Here is a 23,045-nt window from a genome sequence, read left to right as displayed (position 1 = left end):
TCATCAGGGAGGTTAATTATGTACTTTTCCCCGGGCACTTTCTTTTCGTGAGCTAGACAAAGATTGTAATAGATATCTACTTGAACAATCGATATTCCATGCAATTTTCCTTACCTTTTCTTTTCCTATTTCGTGCAAGTAATCTGCTTAGCTTTTTGACAAACGTTAAGGAAAGGCAAGGACGGACCACCGCTAGCTGTGATCTGCTTACCAACATAGGTCGGATCAGTAGTTGTGAAGGATGGATCACTTTTTTTTTTTCTTACAAAAAATCGTATATTTGAATCTCGTCGTTATTAATGCGAAAATTATGTTAATGCACGGTTTATAAGAATTCCCTGTAAACGACTTATAGTTCCGAGAATATGTCCTGACTTGTGATGACGATCGGAATCGAACCCATTTAAAATTTTTTGGAACTTTTTGATTATAAAAACAAACGTTATTAAAGTCATTTATGATTAAAAAGAAAAACTAATAACTTTTTGATTCTAAATACAAACATTAGAGCCATTTATGATTTTTTTCTCAGGTGCCTTTTCAGATTTACCCTGCCATGCACACACCCAGGAAAAATGAAGACAAAACTTGAATGAGAATCCAAAATTTGTACGGTAGCTTTTGGTTTGTCCATCAAATTTAAAGTCTTTTACTAGGTCATGCCCTTAATTTTTTTTTTTGTCCGGATAGGAAAAGGAGTCTCATTGAAGTAAAATAAAGCAGTACATACATAAGTAGCTTTTCCCTAGCTATTAAAATAAAAGCCACTAAAGCTCGCACACACGTACTACTAGGTCATGCCTGCCTTGGTACCACCATCCATCTTCCTAATATTAATGCAAAAGAGAACTTTCCAGGCATTAGTTGGACCGCGTCTATAGTCTCTAAAATGTCATTCGAGTCAACAAAATTGAACACAGCCAATGATAGGAATCCTCCACTCCACTGCATAGTTAGTCAAGTTGTGATGAGAATAACACTTACCGGCCTGGTAGCTGCTATAAATTGCTATAACACTTTCGGGATGTTTTGTAAATATTGGTCGGCAAGCTTAATCAAGCTTATAAATTGGTCGATTAGTTATTTTTGGAAGTATTTTTGAAAAATTTTACTGTAACAGAGTTTTTAAAATATATTTTGGGATATTTTTAGAAAATATTTTAAAATATTTAAGAGTAGTAGAGTTTTTAAAATATATTTTAAATATTAAAAAAATTTAGACTATTTTTTAAAGTACCTTTTAGAGTACTTCCAAAATTTAAAAAAGCTATGAAGCTGATAGAATTCTATGCATTAATTTCTTGAAGGTAACAATCCCAAGATTTCTCTTTGTCTATTGATCTAATAGAAGAAGATCAATACGTCAAAAGATTCATACGGTGAGTTTATATCGCATTAAGAGCGTTAGCCGTATCTAAATGAAGTACCAAATTTCAGCTGGTAGAACCCCATATAGCAGAGACAAGCAGAATTTTTTCATTCGTTCCCTGCGACTCTCTCTTCCACTACTACTAGTTGGATTCAAGCGTTCACATGCAATGCAACCGCTGTACAAAGTTGACTTGACTGATTATGCAACCGCCGTACAAAGCACCATTACCTAAAGAGTTATTCTTCCACCGAATTTTTTTTTCTTTTTGGTCATGACCTGATTGATGATGGACATGTTGACCGTTCCAGAACAAGAAGAAGTCCAAATTTCCGGACGTTAGTGCATGAACTGTAATAAAAGACAAACTGAAGTTCGTACAGTTTGAACTTGGTCTTGTCATCAGATAGTTGGCCAATTCAAGTGAAACATTCATCACCTCATCATTACTGGCTGAGTAAAGCCTGAAAGTTGAAGCCGTCTACGGTCAGAAAAAGGCAACTGTGTTTTGCATAGTTTATTAAGATCTCGGGAAGTAAGAGCATTTGGATATACTGACCACAATAATCTGCACCTGAAAGTAATAAAGAAACGGGCGGTTGCTAACAAAGTTCAAAACGTTAAGAGTTTGGAAAGCCTTGTCAACCGCTGGCTATAATTGTATGAAGTTAACAGTATCCATTGCATGAGCAATTCGTTATAATCTTAACGAGGGGAACGAAGATACATTCATTGGCTGTGGAATCCTTTACTCAGGGCAAAATGTGGATCTTTGAAAGAGAAGGCCCTTCTGGATTCTCAGCTAGTACCACGGCCGAAGAAGTTGCTCAAGGGATTGATGGAACAGGCCTGACTGCCATTGTTACAGGTATAATTTCCTCTTCCTTTCTGTTCCCCAAAACAGCTCCAGGCTCAATTCCACATCAACCTGATTAAACTTGGTTGCATTTGTTGAATTGCCAAATTTGAATACCACCTTCTTTTGCCCCCAGTTATTTCTGCTCCAATTTTGCTTTGTACCTTTTCTTTAAGGCAATTTTGCTTTGTACTTAACATTGATGAAGTTAGAAATTGTGAAGACACATCCATGTTCTCTACAAAACGAGAATGCGATGATACAATTGGGATTAGATTCATTCTGTATTTGATTAAAGATGCTTAATTGTAATTTCAGGGGCGTCAAGTGGCATTGGCAAGGAGGCAACAAGGGTGCTTGCCTTACGTGGGGTTCGCGTGATCATGGCTGTGAGAAATACAAAAGCTGGCTCAGCAGTTAAAGATGCAATTGTTAAAGAGATCCCTGCTGCTATAGTTGAGGTCATGGAGTTAGATCTCAGCTCAATGGCATCAGTCAGGAAATTTGCTGCACAATACAATGCTACGGGTCTTCCACTGAACATTCTCATGTGAGAGCGTCTTAGTCACAATCAATATAACCTTAGAAGTTTCCGTACAAGCATTTTTTTTGGATATATCTTGTTCAAAATCGATTATAGCCCTGTACTTTTAGAAACTATTTTATACTCGGAACTTAACTGATTGAAAATGTCCATCCATTTCTGACAGCAATAATGCAGGAGTTATGGTTTCTAAATTTAATCTTTCTAAGGATGACATTGAACTCCATTTTGCAACTAATTATTTGGGTAAGCCTGTCATTCACCAACTGCTTGATTCTCATTGACTATTATTTGGAGGAGAATGAATTTCTTAGTTGCATATAGGTTAAATACTGTCTCAGAACTAATTATTAATCACTTTTTTGCAGGCCATTTTCTCTTAACAAACTTGTTGCTAGATGTAATGAAAAGTACAGCAGCAGAGAGCAATGTAGAAGGAAGGATTGTGGTTGTTTCGTCATTAGGTCATCGGTTCGTGTACAAAGAAGGGATACAATTTGATAAAATCAACGTTGATACCCGGTAGGTAATCGCGGCATGCACCCCCATATTTCTATCCATGTAGTTAGCCGTTCAAAGATACTTTCGTTAATACTTACTAGAACAGAAATTTTTTTCTTGATCTTTCTAATTTCAGGTACAAATATGGGCAATCAAAGCTTGCCAATATACTGCATGCTGTTGAGCTCTCAAGACGCTTGAAGGTACTCTATTATCTGTGGTTCCAGAAGACATCCCAGCTCTACTTCGTTTTCTTATTCACTTTGCCCTCCAAATTTTATTTTTTCCCATTTCAATCAGGAAGAAGGGATTCCAGTAATTGTTAATTCAGTTCATCCAGGATCCGTTGTTACTGATCTTCTGCGCAATAGCAGCATTCTCTCTGGTATTTCTTTCTCTGTCAACTATAAACAGTACTTAACCAACCAACACACTTCTTATCGTAGGTGTTGTCAAACATTTCATTTCATCGAAACTAGGATCATTCTTACATAATATACAGAACCAGAATATCCAGTAATTGTTTAGGGGCGCTCGAACACGGTCCTGTCCCTCGTTACATTTATAATATAATTTGACCTTGGCTTCTGGCAATGCAGGTATTGTTAACCTGATTGGCAAATATTTCTTTAAAAATGTTCAACAGGTTGGCTTCAACTTCTTTATTGCACCGTCAACTGCTGATTTTTTTTTTTTTTTTTTTATGACATTGGATTTAAGAATTGATTGATGGTGGTTTCAGGGAGCTGCAACTACTTGCTACGCTGCATTGCATCCACAAGTCAAGGGAGTCAGCGGAGAGTATTTTGCAGATTGTAACTTGTCCCAAGCCAGCCCTTTAGCTAATGATGCGGAATTGGCCAAAAAGCTGTGGGATTTCAGCTTGAGCTTGATAGCCCCCCCCCAAGTAATATAATATCATGACTTCTAAGGGAGTTTTTTTAGTCAACAATGGTATTTTGGGGCTCATCGTTTCTATATCTTACTGTAATAACGGGCCGCAGCTGTACAATGTGGGATCCCGAGCCTCTCCAGTCGAATGTTTATCCAATTTTGTTTAGTTATGTTATTCTTATAAACGTCAACTAATACAAGAAGTAAATCAAAGTTGTACGAATAAACGTGCAAATTTATGTTTTTTTTTCTTTTTTTTTTTGAGTGAGTCCTCAAATTTTGTTGAATTCTTCGAATATGCCATTTGAAGTATATATATATATAGAGAGAGAGAGAGAGAGAGAAGCTTTTTAAGATTCAAATCTTGAAGACCAAGCCTGCACGCATAATTCGGAACTTCGAATTTTCCACTATGAATCAGACTTTATTTGTACAAATGCTAAGAAATGATGTAATTTCCAGGGGCATCAAGTGGTATAGGCCTGGAGACAGCAAGGGTGCTTGCTTTTCGCGGGGTTCATGCGATCATGGCAGTGAGAAATACAGATGCTGGCAGAGCTGTCAAAGTTGCAATTCCTGAAGAAATTCCTGCTGCTAAAATTGAAGTCATGGAGATAGACCTCAGCGCAATGGCATCAGTGAGGAAATTCGCTGCAGAATACAAGGCCACGGGTCTTCCACTGAACATTCTCATGTGAGAGTATTTCGTTCCAAAAATTGTAATACTTCCAATTAACTTGACAAATTGACGATTTGTCTGTCTCTATTTCTTGACAGAAACAATGCAGGTGTCGCGACTCTTGACTTTCTGCTCTGTGAAGACAACATCGAACTCCATTTCGCGACTAATCACTTGGGTATACCTACCTAGACCTGTTTAATTATAAGTGTGATCCTTGTGTGTTAGGGTCATGGTTCAAAGTCGTGGTCGCGGTCGCGGTCACGGTCGCGGCCCGGAATGTTTCACATCGGTTTCGGCATATCGGTCGCGGTCTCGATGAGACGCAAATTTTAAAGTATTTAATATTCTAAAAATTATTAATAATATAAAAAAAGTATGCTAAACAAAAATAATAAAAAATAGCAAAAGAAATGGCCAAGTCAATCCGTCACGGTGTAACTCGGCCGATTTCTCGTCTTGACTCGGGATAAATCGGAGTGACTCGGCCGAGTCAATCCGTCGCGGTGACGTCTCGGCCGATTTCTCGGCGAGTCAAGTATCTTGGTATCGTTTCGTCACGGTATCGTATCGGTAGGGGCCGAGTCGTCTCGGTCTCGGCCGAGACTTCGAACCATGGTTAGGGTAAGTTTCTCCCTGTTTATGCGTTTCCTCATTTTCCAGGCCATTTTCTTCTGACAAACCTATTACTAGAGACGATGAAAAAAGCATCAGCAGAAACCCATATAGAAGGAAGAATTATGAATGTTTCATCACTGGCTCATGGCATTGTGTGCCATGAAGGGATACGATTCGATAAAATCAATGTGGATAACAAGTAATCATCACAGCTCCAAATTTTTATGGCGACGAGAACTTGATCTCATTAGCCTTCTGTGAACGTAACCCTTAATCAATATTGCTAACAAATTACAGGTTCAAATATGGCCAATCAAAACTTGCTAATATATTGCATGGTACTGAGCTCTCGAGGCGCTTGAAGGTACGTATTTGCATATGTACCCATATTGTTTCTATTCTTTTTACCTCTCGAGAATCTTTTGGTCCATTTAAACTCACAATTGTCTTTTGAATGTTAACAGGAAGAAGGGGTGCTAATAACTGCTAACTCACTTCATCCTGGAATTATTGTTACAAAAATTTTTCGCCACTCAAAGTTCCTCTCTGGTAAATTTTTTACACGGTAGAAAGGCGCTCTGCACATTTTGTTGGGGTTCTCGAACATTTTATTCTTTTGTTTGTTTTGGAACTGAAGATTATTCTGTTTGCTAGTACACTTCCGTGAACAAAACTGCACCTGGGGTTTTTGAAACTTTTTTCCTCAGATCCTAATTTAGTTTGTTGTACTTTTGATTCATTCCCCTTCTGGGAATTCAGGTTTATTTAACAAGATTGGCAAATTTGCCTGCAAGAGTGTTCAACAGGTTCGCTTTTTTTTTTTTTCTTCTTAATGCAATAAAATCATATGGCACTGTCCATTAAATGAGAGTCAGTATCTTGATTTCACCACAGCCCATCTAATTAAAGCTGATCTAACAATTAAAGTTGTTAACTTTGATTCAATGTGGTGGTCTCAGGGAGCTGCAACTACATGCTATGTGGCATTGCATCCACAAGTTAAGGGAGTTAGCGGAAAGTACTTTGCAGATTGTAACTTATCCCAATCGAGTTCTCTGGCCAGAGATCCAGAATTAGCCAAAAAAAAACTGTGGGATTTCAGCTTGAACTTGACAGCTCCCCCAACTGATGTCTATCACTGCTGAGGGAGTCTTCACCCTTACATTCACTAAATTTGTAGCAAATTGTACAAGAAATCAGGTTTATCACGATTAAACATACCTTTGATGCCTAAAATATATGTAGTGAAGAAGAACGAGTCTACGGTGGTTGCAATCTTTCAGAATCGACACTTCAAACAAAACAATCTGCTATGCTCATGTCAGTTCAGTACAGTTGATATATACAGATACTATACCAATTAAACATTTCTCCATCGATTGCCAAAAAAAGAAAAAATCGAAGCCGTGCATAAGATAATGTGAGTCGAGAACTAGTTCCAATATGAAGACCTGAACCATTTAACCATCTAGCAAGAAAAAAAATGAAAACAAAAACAAAGAAACACATTTTAACTTTCCTTCTTGTTGTCCTCTAACTTTTTTTTTTTAAAAAAAAGAACTATTGGGGCAGTTACATTGTTCAATTTCCATCGAAATTCAACCCATGAATCATGAAGAGCACCTCTTTTACTTCGCCTGAACAGAGCCTACCAGTAAAAAGTTCATCGAGCATCCATGCAACAGCATCCCATAATTTCCATTACAAGCGAGGTTGCCTTCCCAACTACTCGGGATCCGTCAAACTCAAGCTAAAGTCCCGCAGTTTCTTTGCCAACCCTGCATCTTTAGCTAGACCACTTGTTTTACCTATGTCACAGTTTGAAAAATACTCGCCACTCACTCCTCCATCTTGTGGGTTTAAAGCCAAATAGCATGGAGGGGCTGCACCCTGCAGGAAATTGGAGATGACACATAATATATGACAAATGAGTGTAAAACTATATGCTTTTAAAGAAGCAATGACAGATGAGATGAACCTGTGCAATGCTTTTGAGAAAAGATTTACCAAGCGAAATTCCAAGACCTGCAAGAAGATTTAAAAGAAATATTAGAAATGATCCAAGAACCATAATACAATCAGCTCGAGAAACGTTAGAATAAGCGTTGAAATTCACGGATGTATCTTTCTTGGCTCGTCAAGAATTGGAGCAGCTTTTTTCAAGAAACTTTTCTCAAAATTAATGATGTGTGTAATTCACTATTAATTCTATCCAAAAAAAAAAAAAGAAAACTCCTAGATCCTAGTTATTTGCCTCCATCTTCCTTAAACTATCATAATCTGGCCTCCATCGATGCTTTAGGAAGCGGACAAATGTTTATGGAATTAATAAGACTAATGGTTTTTAATAGTATGATGAAGATTACAAGAAACAAAATTCCGTTTTTTTTTTAATGACATTAACCTATCCTCATTAGGTGATTACGTGAACTAAGCAGATATACACAACCTATTAAAAAAACGCAAAATATTAAGTTGACAATTAGCTCCCAACAATCTAACAGATACAACGCCAACCTCATGGTTTATTTTCTAATGATGTCCCCTGTATTCCTAGGATACTGTGGACTATAACAGAACTTCTTTGTCTGAACGTCCTTCCTCGCCAACATGCCGTACACACAACAGCAGCTATGGAAAGCTTTCAAAACAGGCGTAGGTGAAAACCAACAACTTATGGTTCCCGCAAACCATATTTCATCTCTAAACAAATATTGGACGATGCCGTGCAAAATATACACTAACATAAGCACAACACAGTCGATGCAATGCAAACTATTACTTACGAGACGTGTACAGGCGGCGCAAAATTTGTCTACCTGCTGCTAAGACTACTTAATCGTATTGAATTCCACCTGTGTTCACAAGTCTGAGCAAGGAAGGTACTCCTGTCTTATGTTTAGAAGCAATATGCAGATGCAATGTACAACATGAAATATACAGATTTACATGAGATCATGGTCTGCTTTGCACCTTCCTTGTCTGACTGTTTAACAGAAGGTAACGGCCCATGAATTTGTTTTCATACCATCCATAGAACAGAAGCCAAAACATATTTACTCAAATTCTGACAGATATTATGATGCCTTGGTCTGATTTAAGGGGGGAAACAAACTCAAAACTCTCAAGTTGAGCAGAACAGAAATTTCATATCCGAGTTGATAAAAACATTACTGCTAGTAAATAATTTTCTTTTAATTCATGGTCAAACTACATATCCATTTATTTGATGCTCACACCAGCAAGAATCGAAAATGTTCCATGACAAAAACCATTATTTTACATCCCATCATTTAATAGCACCAGAAATATATGATTGAGCAAGGTTGAGTCCGATCTACTCCTTGGGATCTGTCAATTTCAAGCTAAAGTCCCACAGTTTCTTCGCCAATTCAGCATCCTTAGCTAAAGCACTTGGTTTTGCTATATTAGAGTCCGAAAAGTACTCGCCGCGTACTCCTTCAACTTGCGGATTTAAAGCCACGTAGCATGGAGTGGCAGCACCCTACAAAGCACGATAACAGGAATGAAACATATGGAAAATACTTCACCAAGCACCTCCAATTTGAGGTGCCAGCAAGATTTTCTTTAAAGAAACAATACGAGATGAAGTGAACCTGTGGAATGGATTTGAAAAAGAGTTTATTTAACAAACTTCCCACAACTGCATCAAAAGTCAACCAAAATAAACAATCAATATACCTCATTTAATCTAAAGAAGCATCAATCAATCATGTCAAGTGAATAATATCAAGGGAAGCCTCATAACTAGCCATACAATGTACTTTTATTAGCTATTTTCTCATTTCATCTACCAATATTTTGGCCACAAACCTTATTGACTAAAAAAAAAAAGCAATAATTTTTTCCTCTGAAGCATTGTGATAGGCTTTATGTATAAGATATTGTATATGCAATGACGACTTCATTTTTTGCATCAACCTGAACTCTTTAACTAGTTTGACGAAAGTTGCACATGTTTTACCCTCGGATTTTGAATATAGCCAGGATTCTCATATTCTGATAAACAAAAACTTGTGCGCACCACAACAATCAAAACTGAGCAAATTTTGTCCTGTAGTTGACTTTCATTACTAGGACCCTCAAAAGCTTTAGTTTGAAAAAATTTTGGATGATCTGGTTTTTACAATGTGTTGAGATTAGGTAGGGTTGTGGTAGCTACAAGAATTCTATTGATCTGTTTTCCCATTTTCCTGTGAGGACCAGGTGTGTAAAGGACAACAAACTATCAAGCTCACTATGGTCTGACAAAAGGTCTGTCTTTGCATGTATTACTGGTATATTATGGGAAAGCCTTTACTTTAAAATATAGAAAAGAACAATCAGAAAAGGCACAGAGTTCTACCCTCCACGAACTTCTGGTGACGCATAAGGTTTGTGTTAATTGCTCCAGGATGAAGAGAATTAGCAGTTACATTCACGCCTTCTTCCTGTGGGAGGATAAAAGGCTGTTACTGCATATTCTATTGAGCATGCTGAGCAGGAAAACTTTGAGATATTAATAGATGAAGTGGAATATGACACTAGCAATCTAGTACATCCCTAGTCACACACACATATACATGTATATGTATATGTATGTGTATGTATGTATGTATGTATGCTTATTGGCCAAATATTAACTCATGCACTCAAATGCAATTATTTCACATGATCATATTTACAAGGATAAATGATATTATGCTTATAGATTTGCTTGCTTCTGAGACTCAATGTTGTATACACATCAATCATTGTTCTTGCAGTAAAGGAGAGTGACAGTGTGCTGCAGGTAGCATCTAAGGGCTTCCAGGACACCTCATCTAAAAATCCAGACCAGAATGAGAATTTGAAAAGCATGAAAATAATTGTCTAAGGGTGATTTATTAACTCACAGGGACACTGTCAAATACTGAAAATGTATTTCACTTATTATATTACTGCTTTCTAATTTGTTCATCTCAAACTATAATAGAATATTTTAAACATGCCAAGATTTGATAATTACTACTCTGCCTCCAGATACAACAAGAGATCAAAATAGTCATAGGCTACAGAGATTTAGATGGCCTCTAGTTTTATATGAAACATTATGCAACTCATCAGTAAAATGGTTCCAGAGTCACTTTTCTGCTAATGGTGATTACCTTCAAGCGCCTGGAAAGTTCACTAGCATGCAATATATTAGCAAGTTTGGATTGTCCATAGGCACGGAAAGGGCTGTAGCTGGAAACAAATGAAGAAACAGAAGGCATTTTATTATAAACAATTATGACCAGCAATCATTCATTACAACCCTAATCAGTTCATCCACTTTATTAAGTACGAGAACTGAGAACTCTACCCCATAGGCCCAAGTATCAAATAATTTATCATTTCGATCAGCTTTTAGATTTTTGTCACATATACCTCAACAGATCATTTGCCCCAATGCTTTGGTCTACTTTGTTGATGTTATCAATATGCTGACCTCTTGATATAACCTGGAGATCTCAAGTTTATAATTTCCTAAATTCTCTCCTATTCTTTTATCTAGTGTTGCATGTACACAAAAAAAGTGAACTCATAAGAACACATCTTGTCTCAAGTAACCCCAATTGCTTTTGGTTGGCTATACAGATTTCTATTTTCCAATAAGGGTATGCATCTGTTTTGTAGCAACTGACTGAACAAATAAGCACAAAAGTTAGGAATTTAATGAAACAAAAGAGCATCGTCTATGCCACCTTGATTGGTCATTTATCTTGTCAAAACAGATTCCCTCTTGATACGTGAAATTGTGTCCAACTGATGAGACATTAACTATTCTCCCTTCTCTTTGGCAGTCACGTGCTGTGGTTTTCATTTTCTGCAGCAACAGATTTGTCAAAAGGAAATGACCTGCACAAAAGAGTGAAGTGATTAGCATTGGCATCAGTCATCATCTGTGCTTGAAAGTAAGAAGAACAGAGAAACAAAGGAGTTATAACAAGACTGCTTGTAGAACCAAACAAGAAATGTATTTCCGCAGCTTCAAATTGGAAGATTTTCTCTTAGTCAGTCAGAAGTCCTTCAACCAATAGAACATCTTTAAAGTTATTAAGAAAATGAAAAGACAATTCCACTCTACTGGAAGTCTAACTCTAGGGCTTAAGAGAAGCTAAGAAAGAACAAGCCAACAAGTGAAGAATTTAATCAAACAATCAGTAGGTTATGTGGTGATAAAAAATTCCAATCCCTATCATAAAATTTCACCTATAAAGAAACATGGTACAGAAATTCGATGCAAGTAGGTACAAGACAGGCTTCACCATCTGGGGTTAGTTCATAATGGTCTACCTTTTCTTATTTAATAGTCTAATCTTCACGTCCACTTTTATTAAATAATAGAAAACATAAATGTACCTACAGCATCAACTTTCACTTGCCAATCTACAAAGTCACAAAAATGCTTTGAATTAACATGCAGCAACAAAAGATACAACTGCATGCCAGATTTTACTTATGTTTTTGGATGGAAGAAGAAATATCCATGGCACCATAACACTGCAAATAATGCCCAACATTTTCTAACATCATAGACTTGCAATCTCAAGAAACATCATATCTACAAGAAATAAATAGCAAGCATACCTATATGATTAGTTGCAAACTGCATCTCCATACCATCCTGTGAAACCATGTATGGTGGTGCCATAACCCCGGCATTGTTACTTTAAAAAACAAAAAATGTCAAATTTAAGAAAAATTCAAGTAAATAGGAGGAAAAAGGAAGAAAATGCACAAGAAAGTAAATGATTAACATTAAATACATATCCCAAGAAGAAGCAAATATTTAAGAATTAAAACACCATGGATATGAAAATTGAATATTTGACATATGATTATCTTACATCAGAATGTTCAGAGGAAGATCAGAGGAGTTGTATTCTGATGCAAACTTCCTAACTGATGCCATAGAGCTGAGGTCCAACTCCATAACTTCAATTTTAGCATTAGGAATCTCCTTCAGTATGGCTTCCTTTACTTTTCTTCCAACATCCACATTTCGCACTGCCATAATTACATGTGCACCACGCAACACTAAGACTCGAGTAATCTCTGTGCCAATGCCACTGGATGCTCCTGAAAATTGTAAAGAAGGAAGAGCAGCAGATATGAGACAACAAAGCTTGCCCGGGTAAAAAAAAAATTTATCATAAAAATCAGAAATTTTAAATATTTTAAAATTTATTCCCATCAATAGAATTGCAACAAATGACAACAGAAAAGCAAAAAGGATCAACTACGTAAATTAGAAATATACTAAAACATCTTCCGAGGATGAGCATAAGACAAAGGTGATAATGATGAACACAAAATTACCTAACATAACACACATGAGATCATCCACACAAAATAGAGATTATAGAGCCCAAACTACTAAATGAATGTAATTTCTAATGCGGAGTTTATGGATGTTAATCAATTTCCCTTCTTGGATCAATTTACAGTAACACATAGACTGGCAGAACCAGAATCATCTCCTACCACCACTTAAAAGTTCCTGTTTTCCCTTTGCATTGAGAAAATGCAAAATACAACGTATTCTTAGTTTTACTATGCAGGGAAAGAGGTAAGCCACTGCTGGATTATGGTTCATTATATTGCACGAGGCCAAAGCAAGGTCCAAGTCTGGCAGAGTAGCTACATGCTTGAATGTTGATAATTAATCATCCAAAAGAAATTTTGCTGAAGGTCACATAGATTAACAAGAACCAAGTCGCAAACAGCAGAACGTCCACCTCTTTTCTCCTTATTTTTCACTATGGGAGGATACAAAGCCCACATCCTTACATAGCACACCCCCCAGTCATAATAGTTCATCTGGCTCATATTCAATCTTTCCTTGACATATTAATGAGATTTGAAGAGTCATGAATCATCAAACAGTTCAAAAATCTCAGGAAAAAGAAAGTAGACAACTTGCATACATGAATATACCACGTGCAGCACTCAACGGATAAAAGGGGAAAATTATGTAAATTAAGATTAGGAAAAAAATAACCATCAGAAGAGGAAAAAGACCTGTAACAATGGCAGTGAGGCCCGTGGCATCAACCCCTTGAGTGACATCCTCAGCTGTAGAGCTAGAAGAGAACCCAGATGGCCCTTTTTTCCAAGGATACCACATCTTTCTGATTTGCTCCCAAAATTTGATCTTTTTATTGTAGTAATTAAAGAATCAATCTTTTGAATGTTTAGTAGGTGGTATTTTCACCTGTAAGTGGAATTGAGCTCAGAAAAACACCCACCTATATATATATGTATGTGGGGACAGAAAGGCATCTATCAGCGTACGGCCAGCATATCTGTCAATTGTTTGGCGTTGAATCTTGAATGTAATCCTGTCTTCCTCGACAAGTAACTATGGATGGCTTAACATGTTACACGACTGGTTTGTTTAGAAGCCATATACATCACGCATGAGGTCAGAGACGAGGAAAAAGATACAGCAGATTGTTTACTCTCCTAATCGCCAAGGTTTCGTTCTTCGTGAGAAAAAAGAAATGAGAGCAGGAAGTTGGGTTAAAAGAAGCATCGAAACTCTTCCCATTACCCTCCAAGCCTCAGGCGTGTTACCTTACCAAGCCCGAAACATAGATTAGTGAGTCCAATTTTATTTCTAGCTGCCCACAATTTGGCCCAATCGTTGAATTTGTGCATGTAATTAAAAGCTGAATATTCATGATCTAATAGCAGCCACGTAAATGGAAATTAAACCAAAAATGGTCCCCAAGTGCGAGGCATTCTGGCTCTCATTAAAGACTTTGGGACCCTTCCTTAAAAGATGTAGCCAGGGCTGCCTATCCCCCTTCTTATTGCGTCTTAAGGGTCTGTCCCTTCCTTTGTAAAACCCCCAACAAAAAAAAAAGGACTTTGTGATGATTTTCGATCGGAATGAATATTTTCTTTAACTAAGTAGACTCAATAATTATTTGCTTCCTATTCATTTTAAGCAGAATTTGTGTGTTTTTCTGGTTTGGATTCGTTACTAACCTATTTACCTTTTCCTTTATCGTTTTTTAGCTATATCTTTTACTAACCTTTTTTTTTTACGACTTAATTTTTCAGTCAAATGGAGGATTAAATCTGCTTATAACGGAGGCTTATTTCGATATGGCGTTGCTTAGATTTTAATGAGTTAAAGGTGCCAGTCAATTACATTAAGCCCAAGCAGGCTACTCCATAATAAACAGTGGTGCCTCCGAGCCAGCCTCGAGTACTTGGGCTCAGGGAGGAGTCCAAGGCCCAAATCAGGTAATAGGTTTCTAAATTCACTTAATTTATTTTAATCCATGTCATGTGTATTAACTTTGTTTAGTGTTATTTTAGATGTTACTTCATTAAAGTGGCAAGAAACTTAATATTTGTTCATCGAGAAAATATATTTTTGCATCTTTGATATTTAGTTGAATACAGACACTGAATTAACTGTTTTTTTGGGTGTTTTTAAAAAATATATTTAGTTGAAATAGTTTCATGTTTATAATTGTATAAAAATTTAATAATTAATTCAAAGATTAATATGACGCATGGATCCATTAATTTAATATAATAAATAGTCATGAATATGTAAGAGTATTATTTTATTTTTTTTAATTATTCATACTTGCATAAATTCACAACTAATAATGATATATATATATATATATAACCCTTGAATGAATGTTACTTAATTTGAATTTGAAGTTCCTTTTCTTACATATGTAGCATGATGCTAGTATGTGCACGGTAACATGTATCAGATTTGATTTTCTATGTACTTCCAGTCTGTATTAGCAGGAACAAACCTGTCGATATGTCAGCTAAACTAGCAGTTAGCTAACATATCTTGATGCCAAGTGCCAATTATCACCCACAGAAATTCTACCCACCTTTTCAATTGTTTTAATCCTCCACATCATTAGTTAGTATGGACCATGACACGAGCATATTCCCCTCGATGCCTTTTGCAGTACTAAAATCATTTGCCAAGACCAAGCGATAAAACTTCCACAAGCAAATACAGCCGAGCCCAGATAACAAAAAATACCAACTTTGTGGGCTCAAGAAAGATTACACCACAATGTTAAAAAATATACTCCTATTGAAAAGACAAAAGAAGAATCCTTCATTCAAAGGTTGGAAACTGAAGCAAACTTTAAGTACAGCATACACTGATAATTTACACACACATTTGAGAGAGAGAGAGAGAGATAGAGGCAAGGGAACACCGGGAACAAACAACAATAACAGGAGAAGAAAAATGGGGAGATGATATCCTTGTCCCTTTAAAAAAGGTAGAGATTCAAGATGATGATGACTCGAAAGGTTAAAAAACTTGATCCCCTCTTAAGCCCTGCTCTTGAAAGGAATGGCTCTGATCACAATCTGGTGGTACACTGCAGCAAGAGCAGCTCCAATGAAGGGTCCAACCCAGAAGATCCACTGAAAACCAGAGACAAATAGTTATTATCTAGCTAAGAGTATGGACGGACACTGACTGGTAATTACCAAAAAAAAAAAAAACGAAGAATAGACACTGATAACATGCAGACATAATCATTATATCTTACGTGATCATCCCATCCAAGGTCTCTGTTGTAGATGATGGCTGCACCAAGACTTCTTGCAGGGTTGATGCTTGTGCCAGTAATGGGGATAGTAGCCAAGTGAACCAAGAAAACTGCAAATCCAATTGGAAGAGGAGCCAAAATCTGGAACATAAAAGAGAGATTAGTAAAGGGTGTCCAAAATTGTTTGATTTCGATCAACTTTACTCAATGATCTTTCGCCAACATGTTTGATTATCAGAATCTAGCAATAATAGAACAAGACACCATAATGGAGCAACCAAGTACAGAATTGATCATGGTTAGAACAGTCCCATCTTTGGGATTAAGTTGCGTGTTCCAAAACTCCAAGCTCTGATTTTCAAGTCCACGTACAAAATCTCTCTTAAACAGTCCAAGCCAATGATGGATGGATGCTCTAGACCTTTAGAATCCAAATGACAAGAGGAGTATCTTTCCAAGTAGGGGCAAGAAAATAAACAAATAGTGGTAGTCTAGGCGCTACTGCAATTTAAAATATTTAGTTTAATAAACGAGATAAACATTTGTTGTTGATAAGTAAAAAGAGATGCTGGAGCGAAGCCAAGAAATGAATACGAGTGAAGGCAACTAAAACAACATTTTAACTGCACGAACCAAAAGGAAAGTGCTAGTCATATGGCAAATGGAAGCCACAAAAAGATTCGGCAAGCATTAGCATTTCGTAAATTGGCACAATGATGGATCAACATAGACCAGTTCTTTTGTGGGTTCCACATGACAAAACAACAAAAGCAGAAAAGCAAATGCATCATGAGAAACACTTCACATGCAAGCATGTGTTGCATCACTTTGCTGGCTGGAGCCAAAAGTTAAAAACTACCCATCCCTACTCCCAAGGAACCACAAGGGTTAATTACAATACAGAGGGAAGGAAGAAAAAGCCATCAGGTACTGGGCCTACTGGCAAGTTAGGCATTCTTAAGAACTAGTTCCACAAAGAAAACTACTCGCATATATAGTAACCGATTCAGTTAAAATTTGAGCCACAAAAGGGAATGGCAAACTATCACTACCATTTTAGTGCATCACAAAGGGTTAGCAGGCAAAACAGGGAAGCATTAAATGAAATGTAAGTCTAGACGGCAGGTTTAAGAGCACATACGGGAACATGTGAGTCTCTGGCATTTCTCTTGGCATCAGTGGCAGAGAAAACAGTGTAAACAAGGACGAAGGTCCCAACAATCTCAGCACCAAGGCCGTCTCCTTTGGTGTAGCCATGTTGTACATAGTTGACCCCACCCTTTGATCTCTCATATGGTCCCTTCTCAAATCCCTTGACAATACCAGCACCACAGATGGCTCCCAAGCACTGCATGACTATGTAGAACACAGCCCTTGTCAAGGAGAGCTTCCTTGCTAGGAACAGTCCAAAAGTCACCGCTGGGTTAATGTGTCCTCCTGTTTCAGCAAACAACAAAAGAATTAGCAGACACTACAAGAGAGAGAGAGAAAGAGACTGGTACAGATCCACATCAAAACATCAGAAAAAAAAGGGAGAACTTGCAGCTTCAAGAAGATTGTGAAAAATATCCCAGAATGATCCAATTGTAGAACAACATATCGAGGGGATAAAAGAACAAGTTTTCCATCAGCAGTTATATAACACAGGTGTAACATTTCTTGAAAAGAAAACCCAAGATCATACCTTTTTCCTAGAAAAATTCAGTGAAACCAGTGTACACGAAAAATAGTTGACCGGTAGCATTTTCTAATAAGAAAATCCAAAACTATACCTTGTTCCTACAATAAAATGACTAAAAACTGGTGCATACCCCAAAAAATAGCTCAGTCAAGTACCATAAACAAAATAGGTAGACAAGTAGTTATGAGATCCACTAAAGAATCTGGTAAAATACAGAGGCAGAATAGGCAGTGCCGTGCATGAAGCAACTGATAATAGAAGGTAAACATGGCACCCCTAGCAAAATGGTAACTTGCTCTAAAATTATGCAGAATAGAATCTACTATCCAGTAGTGGACATGTTTAAGGAGAGGAAAAGGCAACAAAAAGAAGGAAAAAAAGCCCAGGAATCATCTGTGAGGAATCTACTAGACAAAGCAAAACAAATTAAAAAGCAGATGGAAAATGAAGAGAAAGAGTAGTGCTGAGACAAACCTGAGATACCAGCAGTGCAGTAGACAAGTGCAAAGATCATACCACCAAAAGCCCAGGCGATCCCCTGAATACCAACAGAAGCACACTTGTTTGGCGTGCTTCTGTTAACCCCCATAATAGTCAAGATAGTGATGTACAAGAACAGCAGGGTGGCCATGAACTCAGCAATACCAGCCCTGTAGAAGGACCATGAACTCAATTCCCCTGGCTCGAAGAGGGGTGCTGGTGGTGGCTCCTTGTAGTCCTTGTCTGTTTGAGCTGCTGTCCCCAATGGTTGCCTCTCTGTGAACTTGTTCGCTCCAAGCTTAACATCTTCTTCCTTGCCCTCTGCCATTTCTCTCTTCTTGATTTTCTTCTACACACTCAACTGAGCACCCACTGCTTTTTTTCTCTCTCTTCTTTTGGACAGTACTGGAGGAGGGAAAGCAGTCAAGTTGTGAAGCTTTGGATAGGGTGTGAGCTATTTTATACTACTTAGAAGTCATATAATTAAAAAAAAATGAAGTAATTATTGTGTTCATTTTATTTTACTTTAGCTCGGTATGCTAATTATTATGCAGGCTAAATTGCATTAACATCCCTCAAAGTTTACCCTAATTATATTCGACTTTTGTTCGAGTTTGAATTTATATGAAAAATAAACACTTAAGAAATAATTGAACTTCAGATCGAGCTTGATATTGTTTAAAAATAAATAGTTTAGAAAGAATCAAACTCCGAGTCGAATTTCCAATAAATGTTGCTGTCATCAAGAATTATTTTCGTAAAATGCATTTGTTTTGGTGAGTGTTGCAGACAATTATAGGCGTTGTTAAACATTATTATAAAGAAGATAAAAATGATAAAATTGTAATTTTAGGAAAAGTTAAGTGAGTAAGGAAGGTTGGCGTGGTCATTATGACAAAGTCTTGGATGTTAGAGTGTAATTTAGCAATACTTGTTTTGAACTAATTGTTTGTTAGTAAAGCATTACACTGCGCTGAGTCAGTGTATTAGAGTAATGGAATTAAGGGAAAAAGAGAGAGAGAGAGAGGGTGTGTGAGGAGGGTTCTGGAAATGGTTGACAGGCTTTTGAATGGAATTATTTTGTTGTGCTTATCTGCTGCAGAGCGTCACCATGGTTTATTCTAGGCATACATGCTTCTGATTAGCTGGTCTGGGGCCATTTGATTCACCTAATCAGATTGATAAGAACAAATGCGGGCAGCCAGGCAAATATATTCTGGAGGTAAAGTCTAAGAAGGGTGATGGAATCATGTATATATTTTAAGTAATCCATATCACTTTTTTTGTTTTTTAATTTGGGTCACCTCTAATGCGTTGTTTCTTTGTATTTGATTATTGAGTGGCTGATCATTAGGCAACCTCCAGAATGAATGATGTAGTGGGCACTATTTAGAAATTCTTGTGTTTGGATTGTATTTTTCATGGAAAAATTACTGTAGCGATTTGATGTATGTGAGCAAAAAAAATAATAGGAAAATGTGATCACGGAAAACGACGTAATTTTTCGACGAAAAACCGCAATCCAAACAAGGCCAGGTCCAATTCCTAATTAAACAAGGGTTCCAAAATTCATCATTTTCTAGGAGTTTCATTCATGCTCGGACTTTGGATCATTATTAATGTCAAAAGAAAATAATCAACAAAGAGTAAGAAGATAAATCCATACGAGTATACAGTGCATCCGTTTGATCTAATAATTGTTCAATTCCCATCAATCTCCTATAAGTTCAATTGGACCTCCGTCTTAAATTAGATTAAAGTAAAGTAATATAGATAGAATCGCGATGGAAAAAAAAGTAGTAAAAGGGAGGGGGAAGAAGGGAGGATTAAGCAACTAATTCATTAGGGTCAAAGTTACGAGCATCCTCTTTCTTTTATTTAATTTAATTAAAGAGAAAAAATAACAACCACAAATTAATAGAAGCATGCAGCACAGGTGTAAGGTGCATACGAAGCTGATAGATAGACGGACCGAAAAAAAGAGCCGTTTATTTGCGCGACCGTTGCAGAAAGTGACAGGCTTTGAATTTACATGTGCGGAAGGCCCACGGCCAACGGGTGAGATTGAATTGAATGAACCCAAACACAGAGATTAGATTATGGTCCAAATCACATCGCACTGACATCAACCCCGGCGGGTTGGCCCACTTTCCCCCGAGTTGTTAGCCACTCCACCAATCAGAGAAGAGAGAATAAAGGATCAGAGGTGGAAAAGGAAAAAGACACTCGTGATCTTCAGATTTTGGCACTTCCACTTGATAAATGAATGATCTGGTCGGGTCAATTTGTGCCCAGCTTTGAAACGGGTACTTCGCAATTACTTCATTTCATACTAGAGTTGGCACAATAAAATAAAGAAGGAAATAGCTTGAATTACAGGGAAAAAAAAAAATTCTTTGATCCAATTCAAATTTCAAGTGCTATTGCCCCTCCCAAAGTTTGAATGTTTGATTTCTTAAGGCTAGTGGAATGAAATATTTCCTACATCATCGATTTAACTCTTTTTGAACCAAAAAAAAAATCTTTACACTAACACCTAACGATGCAAGCGAGTTAATATTAATAGAATTTACAAAGAAAACTCTTAAATAACAAATGTTTCATTATATGACGTAAATCCACAACTTTTATCACCTTCTATATTACGTAATTTGCCGATGCTTGTCAATTTCGATGCATACAATGGCACCCCTTGAGAAAACTACAAAAATGAGCTAACTCCAACTCAAATTTACATGACACTGAACCAAAATTTTCCTTCATATATATATATATATAGATAGATAGAGAGAGAGAAAAACAAAAAAAAAAAAAAACAGAAGTTATCAGGCTTCAAATCCTATGTCTCCAAAATTGTCTATGTCCCCTCTGTCCCTTATTTGTACAACTGCCACGTGTCCCTAACTTTTTGTTAACCCAAACTCAAATAAATCGATAATAATCGGTTTACAAGTTTTGTTAATCCAAACTCAAACAAACCGATAACTCAAAACTTTTTTTATTTTCTTTTTAACAAAAAAGAGTCTTGTTGATCATAATTTTTAACAAACAAGTTTAGCTCTTTCTAATTTTTTTACATCTCGTAATTATGTAAATGCGATGATTTAAAATTAGTTACTCAATAGTTTTGAGTTATCTGTAAAATCAGCCTTTGAGTAAACCTGTCAATCGACTATTATCGGTTTGTTTGAGTTTGGGTTAACAAAACTTGTAAACTGATTATTATCGATTTATTTGAGTTTGGGTTAACAAAAGGTTAGAAACACGTGGCAGCTGCAGCTGTATAAATAAGGAACAGAGGAGACAGATAAAATTTTGGATACAGAGGATTTGAAGCCAAGTTATCACGCAACATTATTCGGTACAGATACATATGACTGACTTCTCTTGAATTTTATTGCGTCGTGCATCATCATTCGTTTAAATCAGCGAATTTCCTTGTCATGATTAAGAGAGCAGCCAACATTGGGCAAACATCATCACCCGCTTTACTATCCGGACATTTGTCGTTAAGTATACTGTACAAGAAAGACAGATGAGCAGTAGTAATAGCGGCAATAGTTATTCATTCCCGTGGCCCAAGAGTTCTCCTCTCATTCTACGTCTTTTTTTTTTTTGGGTTCAAGTCCCGCTCTATCTCTAGCAGGTCTAGTGTCACGAACCAAAAGCAAAAAGGAAGAGTCTTTACTCACTCAGTGTATATTTTGTTAGTGCACTAGAGTATAAACAGAAGTAGGCCAAAACCAAAGACATGTAATTTCCTGAAAAAGTGGCTATCATCACTAATCCACACTTGTTATATATATATATGCTTCACATAACTATCCCTCAAAAAATTCCAGAAGAAGAAAAAGAAAGTACAATGCCTTTTTCTTTTTTTGGGTTCAAAAAAGTAAAATGTCTTTGTTTGAGGAAAAAAGAGAGTTAATTAAAGCTTTCAGGATTATTGTTCCTATGCAGAGATGACTCCAAACCTACAAGGAGAAAGAGGGATTTGATGAAAGTGAAAACAAAAATTTCACGGTTACATAACTTTCATTACCATTGCTGATCGATCTAAAGTTTAAGCATAGAGCCATAATTTAATAAAAGCGTCCTCATTGTATAATTTCTCTATTTTTTTTTTTGCGATAGCAACTATTTGAAGCATAAAAGTGTCAAGATTCAGAGGTACTGAATTCAAATTTTCTTTCATTTTTCTTGATTTTTAAATCCCACTTTTGTAGTGCTACAAATTTAAATAATAAAAAAGAATTATAGGAAAAATTTGTATATGGACCATTTAAGTAGAAAAAACATTGGGAAGAAATAATGGGATCAGGACAAATATCGTAGTGTAGCTTATTTTTTTTTCCATAGCATCTGAAGAAACAGGGGCAGCCAAGGCAATCATGCCATCACGCCGGACAACTCACCAGTCATAATGATGCAATTCTCAATTGGCCTCTATGTCGAGCCATTGTCCAAAATTGAGCCCTCTCCTCGCATCACGTGCTTCTTTCAGGCCCACGCCTGCTGCTTTACTTCTCCTCCTCGGTGTGTTTCATAAATGATGAAAAAGACCTTCATAAATTTGTCAACTATTGATTCCTCGTAAATTATTTGCTACAAATTTTTGGATTGTAGTTCTTCAAATATTTTATGTTTTTCTATTTAGACAGTTGGAAGAAAAAAGTTTGATTTAGTATTAGTATCAAATTTAGCTTTTGGAGATTATGGTAAATTTATAAATTTGCATAAATTTATAAAACATGTATCACCAAATAAATACTCATATTTTAACATAAAAGTGATATTCACATAATTTTTTATACACTAATAGTGTATATATTTTCACTTTTAAGAT

The 23,045-nt window shown here is 36.6% G+C and overlaps 4 protein-coding genes across 6 annotated transcripts; 2 read left to right on the top strand and 2 right to left on the bottom strand.

The window, feature by feature from the left end:
- The first annotated feature begins 1,917 nt into the window (after window positions 1-1,917).
- LOC113781027 (short-chain dehydrogenase TIC 32, chloroplastic-like) lies at window positions 1,918-4,314 on the top strand. The gene is made up of 8 exons (XM_027326854.1): window positions 1,918-2,237; window positions 2,544-2,775; window positions 2,936-3,015; window positions 3,138-3,291; window positions 3,407-3,473; window positions 3,571-3,655; window positions 3,870-3,916; window positions 4,013-4,314. The coding sequence occupies exons 1-8, from the start codon at window positions 2,132-2,134 to the stop codon at window positions 4,184-4,186; spliced, it is 945 nt and encodes a 314-aa protein (XP_027182655.1). The 5' UTR covers window positions 1,918-2,131; the 3' UTR covers window positions 4,187-4,314.
- LOC113780900 (short-chain dehydrogenase TIC 32, chloroplastic-like) lies at window positions 4,222-6,606 on the top strand. The gene is made up of 8 exons (XM_027326682.1): window positions 4,222-4,276; window positions 4,627-4,858; window positions 4,942-5,021; window positions 5,507-5,660; window positions 5,759-5,825; window positions 5,926-6,010; window positions 6,221-6,267; window positions 6,421-6,606. Exons 1-8 carry the CDS (start codon window positions 4,222-4,224, stop codon window positions 6,604-6,606), a joined length of 906 nt encoding a protein of 301 aa, XP_027182483.1.
- A 1,930-nt stretch (window positions 6,607-8,536) lies between these two features.
- On the bottom strand, window positions 8,537-13,993 carry LOC113779484 (short-chain dehydrogenase TIC 32, chloroplastic-like). 3 transcript variants are annotated; one of them, XM_027325068.1, is made up of 8 exons: window positions 13,508-13,990; window positions 12,334-12,565; window positions 12,074-12,153; window positions 11,188-11,341; window positions 10,609-10,681; window positions 9,828-9,912; window positions 9,079-9,125; window positions 8,537-8,966 (listed from the first exon to the last, which is right to left on the bottom strand). In XM_027325068.1, exons 1-8 carry the CDS (start codon window positions 13,611-13,613, stop codon window positions 8,799-8,801), a joined length of 945 nt encoding a protein of 314 aa, XP_027180869.1. In that variant the 5' UTR covers window positions 13,614-13,990; the 3' UTR covers window positions 8,537-8,798. The 3 variants fall into 3 exon arrangements, with proteins under 3 accessions (XP_027180869.1, XP_027180868.1, XP_027180870.1); XM_027325067.1 differs by having other exon boundaries at window positions 10,609-10,687; window positions 13,508-13,987; XM_027325069.1 differs by lacking the exon at window positions 9,079-9,125 and having other exon boundaries at window positions 8,832-8,966; window positions 10,609-10,687; window positions 13,508-13,993.
- Window positions 13,994-15,569: 1,576 nt separating this feature from the next.
- Window positions 15,570-18,638, bottom strand: LOC113779908 (aquaporin PIP1-3). The gene is made up of 4 exons (XM_027325690.1): window positions 18,194-18,638; window positions 17,180-17,475; window positions 16,039-16,179; window positions 15,570-15,910 (listed from the first exon to the last, which is right to left on the bottom strand). Exons 1-4 carry the CDS (start codon window positions 18,525-18,527, stop codon window positions 15,815-15,817), a joined length of 867 nt encoding a protein of 288 aa, XP_027181491.1. The 5' UTR covers window positions 18,528-18,638; the 3' UTR covers window positions 15,570-15,814.
- Between the last annotated feature and the right edge of the window lie 4,407 nt (window positions 18,639-23,045).

Source organism: Coffea eugenioides, chromosome 8 (genome assembly GCF_003713205.1).
Source record: "Coffea eugenioides isolate CCC68of chromosome 8, Ceug_1.0, whole genome shotgun sequence".
NCBI lineage: Eukaryota > Viridiplantae > Streptophyta > Magnoliopsida > Gentianales > Rubiaceae > Coffea > Coffea eugenioides.
Note: the sequence above shows the minus strand (reverse complement) of the source record. Positions and strands in the feature narration are given on the sequence as shown.

What these genes read in the sequence shown, in the direction of transcription:
- LOC113781027 (XM_027326854.1), top strand. Translation starts at nt 2,132, where the DNA reads ATGTGGATCTTTGAAAGAGAAGGCCCTTCTGGATTCTCAGCTAGTACC. An exon ending in CAATAGCAGCATTCTCTCTG is followed by an intron (nt 3,656 to 3,869) that starts GTATTTCTTTCT and finishes CTGGCAATGCAG; the next exon opens with GTATTGTTAACCTGATTGGC. An exon ending in TCTTTAAAAATGTTCAACAG is followed by an intron (nt 3,917 to 4,012) that starts GTTGGCTTCAAC and finishes TGGTGGTTTCAG; the next exon opens with GGAGCTGCAACTACTTGCTA.
- LOC113780900 (XM_027326682.1), top strand. Translation starts at nt 4,222, where the DNA reads ATGGTATTTTGGGGCTCATCGTTTCTATATCTTACTGTAATAACGGGC. An exon ending in TTTCGCGACTAATCACTTGG is followed by an intron (nt 5,022 to 5,506) that starts GTATACCTACCT and finishes CTCATTTTCCAG; the next exon opens with GCCATTTTCTTCTGACAAAC. An exon ending in AAAATCAATGTGGATAACAA is followed by an intron (nt 5,661 to 5,758) that starts GTAATCATCACA and finishes AACAAATTACAG; the next exon opens with GTTCAAATATGGCCAATCAA.
- LOC113779484 (XM_027325067.1), bottom strand. Translation starts at nt 13,613, where the DNA reads ATGTGGTATCCTTGGAAAAAAGGGCCATCTGGGTTCTCTTCTAGCTCT. An exon ending in CTTCCTCTGAACATTCTGAT is followed by an intron (nt 12,154 to 12,333) that starts GTAAGATAATCA and finishes TGTTTTTTAAAG; the next exon opens with TAACAATGCCGGGGTTATGG. An exon ending in AACTTTCCAGGCGCTTGAAG is followed by an intron (nt 9,913 to 10,608) that starts GTAATCACCATT and finishes ATCCTCCCACAG; the next exon opens with GAAGAAGGCGTGAATGTAAC.
- LOC113779908 (XM_027325690.1), bottom strand. Translation starts at nt 18,527, where the DNA reads ATGGCAGAGGGCAAGGAAGAAGATGTTAAGCTTGGAGCGAACAAGTTC. An exon ending in CCAGAGACTCACATGTTCCC is followed by an intron (nt 16,180 to 17,179) that starts GTATGTGCTCTT and finishes TTTATGTTCCAG; the next exon opens with ATTTTGGCTCCTCTTCCAAT. An exon ending in ACCTTGGATGGGATGATCAC is followed by an intron (nt 15,911 to 16,038) that starts GTAAGATATAAT and finishes TCTGGTTTTCAG; the next exon opens with TGGATCTTCTGGGTTGGACC.